At 36.6% G+C, this 12,573-nt stretch overlaps 1 protein-coding gene across 11 annotated transcripts in view; it reads left to right on the forward strand.

The window, feature by feature from the left end:
- The first annotated feature begins 249 nt into the window (after nucleotides 1–249).
- tcf4 (transcription factor 4) overlaps nucleotides 250–12,573 on the forward strand; it is a 162,594-nt gene continuing 150,270 nt past the window's right edge. For 4 of the 11 annotated variants that reach the window (XM_083564079.1, XM_083564074.1, XM_083564075.1 and 1 more), the window contains exons 1-4: nucleotides 274–685; nucleotides 2,119–2,213; nucleotides 2,490–2,528; nucleotides 3,539–3,611. In XM_083564079.1, coding sequence (XP_083420205.1) covers nucleotides 667–685; nucleotides 2,119–2,213; nucleotides 2,490–2,528; nucleotides 3,539–3,611 — 226 coding nt within the window. In that variant the 5' untranslated portion in view covers nucleotides 274–666. Of the gene's footprint in view, nucleotides 686–2,118; nucleotides 2,214–2,489; nucleotides 2,529–3,538; nucleotides 3,612–12,573 lie in introns of all 11 variants that reach the window. The other 7 variants (XM_083564081.1, XM_083564076.1, XM_083564066.1 and 4 more) reach the window with 5 other exon arrangements.

Consider the following 12,573-nt stretch of genomic DNA (forward strand, 5'->3'; position numbering starts at 1 on the left):
TAAAAAGAGCATCATTTTTTAACATGCACGACCAGGTAATATATATTTATATATATTTATATATTTATACACAGGCATAATGAACTGTATAATAATAAATACAAATATATTTTCTATGCATGAGCGTAAAGGTGTCGGAATACGGATTAATAACGAGTTAATTTTTAAATGCAATTATACTAAATCAGTAATCCTTGCTTCCTTTTCTTCGACTCGCTTGTTTGTGGAGAATCGATTCTCACCCGACTCACTTAAAGGAGTCGTTCATGAGAGGATGACTCGCCGCTGTAGAGCCCGTCAGTAGACCCGGGAGTCAGGAGCTGGACCTGTGCCCGGGCTTCAGGCGAGCTATGAGTTTAGGACAGCGGAACTATTCACAAAAACAATAATGCGTTTTAAAACTTCCCGCAGACGGTAAACCAGCGTCTGGTTTCTCGCTGCAAGCCGCCCGGGTTCCCGGAGACCGCACGCCGGCGCTCTCTGAAGCAAATGTAGCTGTTCCGCTTTCTCGGACAGCGGGTTGGAGAGCTAGCGCGCTGCTAGCCTTCACCGAGCCGACTTGAGTGACAGCCTAGTGACGGAGAGGGGGGAGAAAAAAAGTGCTCTGTTTTGGTCGAGAATTTACCAAAAAACTCCAGAAAACGACTTTTGTCTCTTGATTAGCGGATGAACATTTCTACAGAAGGTTGGGAACTATCTGTATTCTTGCATGTTCGCGTGTGTATTTATATTTGTTTGTCTGCTGTCCGTGTGTGGAGCACTGACTGACTTGACTGACTGCATCCTCTCACTTTTATTTTATTTGTATACAAATTCCAAGTTTTTTTTCCATAGAAAAATGCCTTTAATTCAAGTCGTTTTGCTTTATTTCGATCCACACCGTTCCTTAGTTTTAATACACTTGACATGGGTGTGTGTGTGTGTGTGTGTGTGTGTGTGTGTGTGTGTGTGTGTGTGTTACTGGTTAGAAGTTGGGACCGTGGAATGGTTATAGTTATAAGTGGAACTCAACGCGCGTGAAGCCTTTAACGGCGAATTGACCGTTAGAGCGACCGTTAGAATTTTTCAACAAACAAAAAAAAAAAATTCAAATTGAAATTTACACCGCGCTGGGCATTTGGGCCAGGGTAGCGCGCGCACACGCTCGCGCAGTTCTCCAGGCTCACAATCAGAAAGTGCACCGGGGGGGGCGAAAAAATGCAATGACATGAAATGCGGTGTGCTTGGTATTATAGTTGAAACACCTCGAGACGTCAAGTTTTGACAGAACCCGTGCTGTGCGTGTGTGTGCGTGCTTGTGCCTGTGTGTGTGTGTGTGTGTGTGTGTGAGTGAGTGATTGCGCGCGCGCTCTCGCCGCGTTTTCGGCTTCAACACGGACGCTTCGGTTTTCATTTGTTTTCCAAATACGTTTTTTTCCCCCACAAAGCAATGACTCTATATCTATTTATACACATTTTATTGTCCAAACATTTCACTCTCATCCTGCTTCTCCAGCCGCGGCGGTTCGGTTCGGTTCGTGTCCCTCTCCATTAGTAAAATTCTGGCTATTTCTAGTTGATCTGCTTTAAAAGTATGCTTTTGTGTTGTGTGTTTTTAAGTTTGTCCTTCAACAGCCGATCAAATGGACATCTAATGAAATCTATTAGTGGGGATCCTCATTTCACCCGTGCTAATGAGGCTTTATTCATATAACACAACAAGGAAAGGAATACATTTAATGAACCCTAGAATCCCATTCTCTTTGTTTTTAGCAAAATAGTGTCTTGATCAATGTACACACTTATATTTTAAATCAAACTCATGTGAAAGAAGTGTGGACAGGTCTTTTTTTCTTGGGTGAAGTGATAACCAGTGTGTATTCATGGTGTTGATTTATTTAGCTTAATTTTCACTCTGAATTTTGAAACTGGTGCGAGACTATAAAAGCCCCACTGCTGAATCTTCCTCTATTTGTGAATTTCTATATATGTTTGGAAGGAAGATGTGAATTAGGTGATTATTAGCTCCTTGCCATTCATCTCCTTTAATCTGATGTGTGTGTGTGTGTGTGTGTGTGTGTGTGTGTGTGTGTGTGTGTGTGTGTGTGTGTGTGTGTGTGTTTGTTCCCATGTTTTCAGGTTTGTGTGATTTTGCCAAAATGCAACATCATCAGCAAAGGATGGCAGCTTTAGGGACGGACAAAGAACTGAGTGACTTACTAGACTTCAGCGCGGTAAGAAATGTGTATTCAAACCTACATGTTAAAAGAAAAAGAATAATGTGTAGTGTTTAATTTTTTTTATTTATTTATTTGTTTTTGTGTTACACGTACCAGATTATTTCATGGTGCACATGCTGAATTAAGGGATTTTGTAAATATGAACTTTGTGTACTGAATGTAGTCTAGTGTTAACATTTGGAGAACGTCTCAGCATTTGTCATTTTGATCATGAAGTGTTTTTGTGTAGAGAGATGTGATATTTCATTTAGGCATTTTGGTGTCTTATAGATGCGAAACAGCGATTTGAAAACGTTCCCAACATCAATGGTAGTGCATTCCACTTTTACACATTTTTTCATGCTTTATTCTTTCATTGATTTGTAAAATGTTGTGTTTTAGGTTTTGTCAGGTTTTTGTGGACATAGTAATGTCTTAGCAGTGACAGGCTCCATTTTTCCCTCTAGGCTGCGAAATCCTTAGCATTGTCCTGTTGCATATTGTAGTGGAAGATTAGGCAAAACAGAGCTTTTCTTTAGGGCACAGCAAAAGGCTCAGTGTTGTATTAACACCTACTGTGAGGAATTAACTCTTAATGCTAAATTAAAATCAGTGATTTCTTGTGTCCAGCTGGATTTGTATAAACACTGTAGTCTTTTAATATAATAGTAAATGAAAATGTAAGGTTCTAAGTTAATTCAGCACCAATGGAGACTTATTTCAACAGTTTAAAAGTAATTTCAGGACTAGCCGTTTAGCAGGCACTTGGTATTTGTTGTGTCAACAACATGAATAAAGCTCCTTTGATAAACTAAATGTTTATTAATAGTTTGCATCTCCTTAGCAAGCGAATACCCTGCCTGGTCATGTTTCTGATCCTCACCCAGTCCACTGGTCAACTTTACTGACATTACAAATATTCTAAAAAAAAAAAAAAAAAAAGGCTTATATACACTGTAAAATGTGTATATGGGAAAGAATGACAGAAGACAGGGCTCTCTAGATTTGCAGGAAAACAATTAAATAAAAAAACAAAAACAAACTTAATTGCATTGCTAAACATAAATCGTAATAAATGTGCTGCAAATTGCAATTTTCACGCTGCTTTGATGAAACAACTGAATGTACTTGCAAGGAATTAATCATTTAAATCTTAAATTAACATAGATAATTTTTAAACATTTAGATAATAAATACAGCTGCTAATTTATATAAATGGTTAGGTGTTTATGTGTGTACATTTTAGAAATGATGATGAATTAAAAGTAGGTTGTTCACAGACAATTCTTGTTCTCTCACTCATTTGTAACATGTTATCATAATTGTTTTTTTTTTTTTAGATGTTTTCTCCTCCGGTTAGCAGTGGGAAAAACGGACCGACCTCTCTGGGAAGTGGCCACTTCTCTGGCTCAAGTATGTTGTTGTAATCTCATTCATGTCACTGTTTCACACCAGGGCGTGCGTGCACATGCGTGCATGTGTGTGTGTGTGTGTGTGTGTGTGTGTGTGTGTGTGTGTGTGTTTTTGGGGGGGGGTGTTATTGCTTTGATATGTCTATTAGCTTAGCTTTTTTGAAGTGTGTGTGCGCTCTTTAGTAGGCTGATATCATATCAGACTTTTATTATTATAATAATTTCTTTATGTGGTGTTGTCATGAAAATATGTCTGCCTCTGAGGTTTATGCCAAACAAATAGGGTGGCTGTGTGCATGCTGTCTGAATACATTACAATGATTGGGCCTGGTGCCACCTTGGAATTTCGGATGATAGTATATGTGTTTTATATATATGTATATTTGTATTTGCGTGGTTTGTGTTTGTGTGTTTCAGATTACATCAGATGTATCATGTCTGTATCAGACCGTGTAACTGAAATTCCTATATCAGAAATAATTCTAAATATACTATATATAATATATGTTTCTGTTATGCATAGTTTAACTCTGCCCTTATGTTAACACTGACTATTTTAAGCCGTGTGTTTTCTTTTCTTTTTTTTGTTAAACAAATCTTGATGTCTTGCCAAGGAAAGGAAGGAAGAAAGAAATGACCTTGACCCTGGACTAATTCCCCCTTCGACCCAGGAAGCAAAACACAACGTGATGTTTTGAATAAGCTAAATCAGTTTCCAGACAGCTATTGCTAAATTAGTCATTTTAGGTCGTGCAGACTACAGTTCGAAGTTTTTCTTCTAGAGAAGATCTAAATGACTGTGTTGTGTCTATACCAAAACGGTCAGCATTTTTTTTTTCCAGTGTTTTTTTTTTTTCCTTTCACTTTTTCTCAGACTGGTATGTTATTTAGGGTTTTGGGAAATTTGCATTTACCCCCTCCACCTCCCTCTGTGTCCCTGTGTTTTTCCCCATGAATTGTGTCGCGGTGTGTGTCTGTGTGTGAGTGAGTATGGGGAGGGGTGGTAGTGTTGGCTCTGGACTCCAACTACCCCTGTTGCCATGCAACTTGCAGTTGGCACAAAAATACGTGAAAATGTTTCACAAAAGTGCAAATCTACCCCATTAAAAAACAGTAAATATACTAGAAAAGTAAATAAATACTTTTTTGCGATATAACTTTATTTATAATGTTTACAGGGGTTCACAGTGAATCTAATTGCTAGTAGGTGATTCTTTTGCTAGTCGGTGGCTCTTTCAGGAAGGCAGAATGGATAAAGAGCTACACTCGAGAGAGAGAGCGAGAGAGAGAGAGAGAGAGAGAGAAAGAGAGAGAGAGAGAGAATTAGAAAGATAAACTTGGTGCCAACCTGGCTCATTTCCCCAAGTGTTTAGAGCAGAGTCACCTTAGGGCCCTTCAAGGCACATTGTCAATTCAGGCAAAACCAGCCAGTGATAAATGATTTAATGATAATGATTAGCAATGTTTGAAGTACTTAAGATGGATGGATGGATGGATGGATGGATGGATGGATGGATGATAAAAATGATAGAGATGGATGCAAGATAGATAAAATCCTTGAGGACTGCTGGAAATGTTTGGGTATATAGCAGGAAGGAATAAAACAGTTAATACTTTATATCTATTCCCCTCCCACTATACTGTGCCTCACAACCTCTTTTTGTCTTGCGAAAGACAGCGAGGCGTGCTTTAATCACGCACAGGATTAGGGAATTAATAAGCATATTAACAGTAATAGTGATAGTATTAGCATTATTTACAATCTAATGCTAATAATTACCCAAGTAACAAAAGCCATCATTTCAAGGTTTTTGTTTAAGATTATTCTAATTATTTCTCATCAGTCTTCTTCGGTTATTGGGAGTAAAAATATCTTGGCAAGGAGATGCTCTACATGTAAAAATTTACTTTTGTGCCAGCTAGTCAAAGCCAAGAGCCATGATAGAATTGTTCTTCGGTGCCAGTGTCTGTGAGTAGGAACTACCTCCACAAATCTCGCTGCCAGCAGTTAAGTAAAAAAAAAGAAAAAAGTTTTATATTTGCTAAATTGTAATAAATGTGTTAATCAAATTCACATAAAATCCTTGGAAAAATCCACTGTTTAGGTGTTTAACAAAAAAACGTTTCATGCACTATTGTTATTAGTATTAATAATATGTATTAGTATTAGTATTATGATCACGGCATAAAGATGTCTTATACTATTTTTTATTCATTCACCTCTTACTATTTACAGATGCTATTTCTGTATCAGATTTACGTTAAAATATTTCGTACATTTTTGATAAGAGCAAATGACTGCACAAATATTGTATAAAATCATTATTTCTTTAAAAATTTGACTCAAGGTTAACATCAAGTCTGCAGCATTTGCACTTTGATAATCAGTGTAAAAACAGAGTGCCACTATTTGCGTTGACCAATGATCATCGATATTTTACCACATACACACATGAAAAGCAGTTAATCTTGGGCGAAGGCACAAAAGAAATAGTGGAAAAACAAAACTTTTACAGCTGTAGGCAAATTCTAAAATAACCCAAACTACTGTATGTAGGATGGAATACATTTGTTCTAAGCAAATGAAGACTAAATGCATGAAAGGAATAAATGAGTGAGTCTGCATACAGTATGCAGAGCCCATTAGTCAACACTGACTTTTACCCACATGTGACTTATAGTTAGTTGATAGCAGATAACCATTACAATGACTATTTATTTAATCAGCTATAGTAATGGTTTGTGTTTGCGAGAATGCACTCTTTTTATTGTAATATGATTAAAGTTTTGTAATAAATACCAGGTTTGGTTTGGCTGATATTTTCATTATTGCATTTTAATGCATGTAAAAAGCAGACAAGCAAATGAAAATGGATTAGGTTTATATAACAACCACAGTGCTAATGTTAAAAGGTAATAAGTATACAAAATTGATCCAAAAAATCATGATCTCAGTTGAAAGTAAGACAACCTTTTTAATTCCTATCTGAATAAGGATCTTGCCGCTGATGATCTCGATGCTGCATAGAATTACTCAGGTGTTACGAATGTTAAGATACTTGACTGTACAGTGTTTAAAAAAGAAATGTATCATTATGTAGTATAGGTTGCGATGCAATAAACACAACACATTAAGCACATTTATAATTTGTGTGGTTGCTGTTGTGGTTTATATATAAAAAGTTTCGAGACTGAAAATACTATGAAAGAATGAGGCTTAAGTCTACGTTTTTTTATCTCTGCTTTACTAATCAAGTTAATTTTTTTTGAAGCTCAAGCAACTTCAGAAATACAGTAGACATTAGAAAGCTGGACTCAGGTCAGCATACCTAACACTATGGTCCAGGTTTACTTGAGACTTTGGTTAATTATGATCTCATTAATCATGATTAAATGTTTTAGAAATGTAAGTATGTTTGTAGTGCAAGCAATTAAGAATGCATTTCTGATTGTTGTACCTGCCTATATGCAGCACTTCATAAGTAGCCTTGTGATCATTCTAAATCGATATAGGACTATGTAATATGTGGTTCAACAAAGTAAAGAATGCATAATGCATTCAATCTTGTCCAATTAGTTTGTCTGTTGAAAATGTTAAATATTAAAATAAAAGTAGGGCCTAAATATATAGAGCAGTTGCTATGAATAAAAAAAAAATTGGCTTTCCTCCAATCACCACAAACCACTAAACATGTAAGTACAATGTTACTCAGTGTGAGATGCCAATGAGATCTTGTATAACCAATGAAATCAATGCCTGCTGTCAGTTGTAATGTACCATGATTCACTGTCTTATTCCAAACATGTAAATGAGACACTTTGCTCAGCTGTGGTGCAAACTGGCAAAAATACAAGATTTGATTTATATGATGACCCCTGTATATCATTAATAGAGCCAGTGGGCAAAAACTGTATTAATCCAGGAGTTATGTGTATTTGTTGTATAATAATCTATTTAAAGTATTGTTGAATGGTGGTTGTAGTGGTTTATACAGTAAAAGGCTACAAAGAAATACCAATTTTGATTGTGGACTTTTGATTATCTTAAGCAAAATAAAATTAGCCTTATAATGTGATGAATGTGTAGCCCAGTGAAAAAATTAGGCCTGTCATACAATTCAGTCTGTTTTTTTGTTTTCAAATGTGTTTCTACTGAACAAAAAGACTGTGCTCTATGTCCCTCTCCCCAAGGTTACATCACTTCCTTGTGTGTGCTGGGATTCTGAGTCTGTTGACATTGTTGTGGCCTACAGCCTACTTCCCTGCAACCTGTGTGTGTGCGTGCGTATGTGCATGTGCGTGTGTGTGTGTGTTAATCTCTGTTGAGGTTTGATAAGGCCACCTTAGACTGTTATCATGACTTAAAATTGGAATATAAAAAGTGCTTGCATATGAGGAGATCGAAAGGGTTGAAGACAAAATATAATTGTTTTACTAGTGTTTAGCTTATTTGGTGGATTAGGGGCTGTTGTGTCACGCTAAAGCTTTCATCAGTGAAAATCACAAAATATTCGGATCTGATCTGGAAGTTGATTAAATAGATAATAAAAGTTATGAAGATCACAATTTTAGACTTTTATAGCACTAATATACTGCAGTATTAATTTTTTAATTATTATTGTGAGTGTAACATCACAATTTTAACAAACACTGAATGTAGAAAGAAACACACTTAAGAAGCAGACACACACACACACACACACACACACACACACACACACACACACACACACACACACACACACATATATATATATATATATATATATATATATATATATATATATATACATTTTTTAATTTAAGACATTGCTGCCATTTTTTTTGTGATTGATTTCCTATCATGACCATCATTACTTTTGATAACCATATCAACACTAAATCAACCTCTTTTTTTTTTTTGCTTACTTACTTTTATCAAATGAGTAAAACTGTATCTAGCTGGACTTGTATAACATTTCAGACAGTCTTTAATCTTCAGTCAGAAGGACCCAGGTTTAATTCCAATTAAACACCTGTTGGAGAATTTGAACTGACATGCTAGACAGCACTCTCTAACACCAGCATTTAAACATCAATTAAACTAATATGTTTTGTTAGAATGTTGCTCTTCAGTACAGTTTTGTACACTCATGGAATTGGATGTACTGTTAATTGAAGTTGTTCTGGAAGTTTGTGTTGGCCCAGTACCCTATTTAAACACTTATTGTTGGTTTTTCTGTTAATTTGCCACTTGTTTATAATTCCCAACCCACTTCTGAGTGCAAAGCGTGTCAAGCTAATCAATAGGTGGGCAAAGTTTTGCCTCCCATCCACCCACAGAGCAGGGTCAATTATAGCTGTGAGATGTTTACGAGTTGAAATGAAGATCTCGCAATCGACATTTTTATATGTTGGACCACTTATGCACCATGGAATATATATTTCTGACATATATGTGTGTGTGTGTGTGTGTGTGTGTGTGTGTGCGTGTGTATATACAGTATATTGCCAAAAGTATTAGCTCGTCTGCTTTCACATGCAAATGAACTTGAGTAACATCCGATTATTAATCCATAGGGTTTAATATGATGATTGGCCTTTGTAGCTATAACAGCTTCTTTTAGAAGTGCATTTGTGAGGTCAGACACTGACGTTGGACGAGAAGGCCTGGATCACAGTCTTCGCTCTAATTCATCCCAAAGTGTTCTATCGGGTTGAAGTCAGGACTCTGTGCCGGCCATTCAAGTTCTTCCACACCAAACTCACTAATCCTTGTCTTTATAGACCTTGCTTTTTGCACTGGTATGCAGTCATCTTGGAACAGGAACAAGCCTTCCCCAAACTGTTCCCACAATGTTGGGAGCATGAAATTGTCCAAAATGTCTTGGTATGCTGAAGCATTAACAGTACCTTTCACTGGAAACCACGAGGCCGTGCTGAACTCCTGAAAAACAACCCCACATCATAATCTCCCCTTCACCAAACTTTACATTTGGCACAATGCATTCAAAGTACCGTTCTCCTGGCAACCTGGAAAAACCCAGACTTGTCCATTGGATTGCCAGACAGTGAAGTGTGATTCGTCACTCCAGAGAACACGTCTCCACTGTTCTAGAGTCCAGTGGCGGCTTGCTTTACACCATTGCATCCAATGCTTTGCATTGCACTTGATGATGTGATCTATTCCATGAAGCTCTCTACACACTGTTCTTGAGCTAATCTGAAGGCAACATGAACCTCTGTGGCTGTGTCTCAGCATCCGCTGAACCGCTCTGTGATTTTACGTGGCCTACCAATTCTTGACTGAGTTGCTGTCGTTCCCAATCGCTTCAACTTTGTTATAATACCACTAACAGTCGACTGTGGAATATTTAGTAGCGAGGAAATTTCACGACTGGACTTATTGCACAGGGGGCATCCTATCACGGTACCACGTTGGAATTCACTAAGCTCCTGAGAGCGACCCGTAGAATCGGTCTGCATGACCAGGTCCTTGATTTTATACACCTCTAACCATGGAAGTGATTGGAACACCTGAATTCGAAGATTTGGATGGGTGAGTGAATACTTTTGGCAATATAGTGTGTATATGTATATGTATTTATTATACATATACATGTATACATGTAATATACATATACATGTAATTAATATTACACAAAAGAAACTGCTTAGGCCTTTTAATAAAATCGCAATTTTTAAGTGTATGTATTTTAAAAGGATTTATAATGTATACTTTATAAAAATATGTTGAGCAATTAATCAAAACTACAAATGCAAAGTTAAGTTAGCTACTCTGGAAGACCAGCATTTCTATATTCTCCTGATCAACTGCTAAAGAGTAAGAATAATCTTCTCATAAAGAGAAAAATATGTGCTTAGTAGTGTCCCCACTGGATCATTAAATCTTTGTGCTGCTACTGAAATGTTGTGTAGCATTTAATTTTGTTTTATTTTAACATAATTAAGCTAAATGCTGAGAGCCATGTATTAAAAACACTGCTATACAGTTATTATACCAGTACACATGCAGTTGTTATTGCACCCTGCCATTTAGATGCAAATTAGAGATCGATTACAGATCATTTCTCATCTTGTCCACATTGATTTCTTTCCATGATGGATTGTTCAGTTCTCCCTGTTTCCTTCATTTCTCACCAGCACCTGTAATGTGCTGTCATAGTAATAGCACATTTGGTGGCGTTGGGAACTTCTTCCCTCCATGAGCTGAAAAGAATGTGCCACTTTTTTTCCTTTTTTTCCCACTTTCACACCTGCTCGCCTGCTCGAAGCTGCTCAGGAGGTGAAGGGTATCATAAAAAAAGTATAATTAGTCGTCTGAAAATAAAGACGTGCGAGTGTCAGCCCGGCTGGTAATTAAGCTCTATAGGTGAGCGGCACACTTCGGAAAAAACAGGAACTTTTAATTAAAGTGGCTGACTTGTTTAGAGACCGTCAAGTGCAATGCGGCAATGACTGCCATAACTAAGCCATGACAGCAGCTAATGTTAGATTGTGTGTGTGATTATTCATTGTTACACATTTGCGTGTTACTCTGCGATTGATTTAATCGCAGAGGCATTTTACTCTCGCTTTACAAGAAAAGTTAAATGTCCTGTTATTTCTTAAACCTTAAACCAAGATGGTGACAGGTTTTGATTAAAAAAAAAAGTTAGCATGATATTTAGGTCTACAGTCAGTTAATCAGCAAACATTACAATAGCTTATGATGTGTTACATTATCGAACATGTACTACACTCACGTTAAGGTTGTAATAGCTGTATGAAGTGAGCTTATATACACTCATCAATAATGAATATATATAACCAATCTTTTACCAGTGCGGGGGTTCGGGCGGTTATGAGCCGATTTTAGTTTGCTTTAATACATTTTTTATTGTTCACCCTCTAGTTGGTTGTAGTCTCACTGTCTTTTCTTATGTAGTTTATTCACATACAGGTTAACAGAAGTTGACTGTTGGCAGTACATGAATTACCCACATTAAGATGCAGCTTTAGTTGTGTTTCTGACTTTACACATGGAGTTTGTAGTTTGTAGTTACACATTACAGGTTGCTTTTGCAGTATGATTGTAGATTATTGTTCCTAAAAACATTTAACTGGCAGCTCCAGGTCAATGGATGGTGAATTTCTTAGCATTGGTTTTGAAACCTGTCTTCATAACAAAAATTTTTGACTGGTCATCATCCTTAGGAATTTGCAAGGTAGTATTTAATCGGAAAACAACTTTTGAAGCGTAGTTATTTTGTGTATGTAGGCCACAAACTCACCATATGTCTTATATATACATATCTTAAAGCGGATAGGATTTATTCAAGGTTCCAAAGAGTTCATGTTTAATTAATTTTTTTATTCCCAGTTTAGAAGTTCTGTCTGTGTGTTGTAAGGTTTTCCTTTGTATATCAATGTTGTGCAAATTATTATTTATATTAAATATCTTCAGTGGAAATTGTGTAGATAATGTCTGAGCTAAAGTTTTTTTTTTTATCTTTCCTAGTGCTTAATGGCTTCTTATATAACTCACAATGCTGTTTAACTACCCAATGATAGTGACAAAGGGATTTAGTTGTACATAAGGAGAGCTAAGGAATAGCACATTGGTCTGTTTAAGTTTTTCCCTCTTTGTACACTCTAAAAATCAGATGAGGTTCCAAATCTTGTCAACGACCTGAGTCTCTTTTGTAACAAGTGCATTTCATCAACTTTGCATTCTGTTTAAGGTATGAGATATACTGGATTTCTCATTAAAATGACATAGACATTATTGGGAAATGTCTACATTTTGCATAAGTCAGAAAAGTTCAATTCTTGAACAGTGAAACTTGACTATTATCCTTTATGATTGATGTTTAGTTGTGTTCCTATTAAACTTACTGGATTTTATTGCTTTGTCACCCTATGATGTCAGTGTAGTATAGAACGTCAAACTCTTCATAGACGTAATAAAAATACAGCTTGAA

The sequence above is a fragment of the Silurus aristotelis genome, assembly GCF_946808225.1.
Source record: "Silurus aristotelis genome assembly, chromosome: 16".
Classification (NCBI taxonomy): domain Eukaryota; kingdom Metazoa; phylum Chordata; class Actinopteri; order Siluriformes; family Siluridae; genus Silurus; species Silurus aristotelis.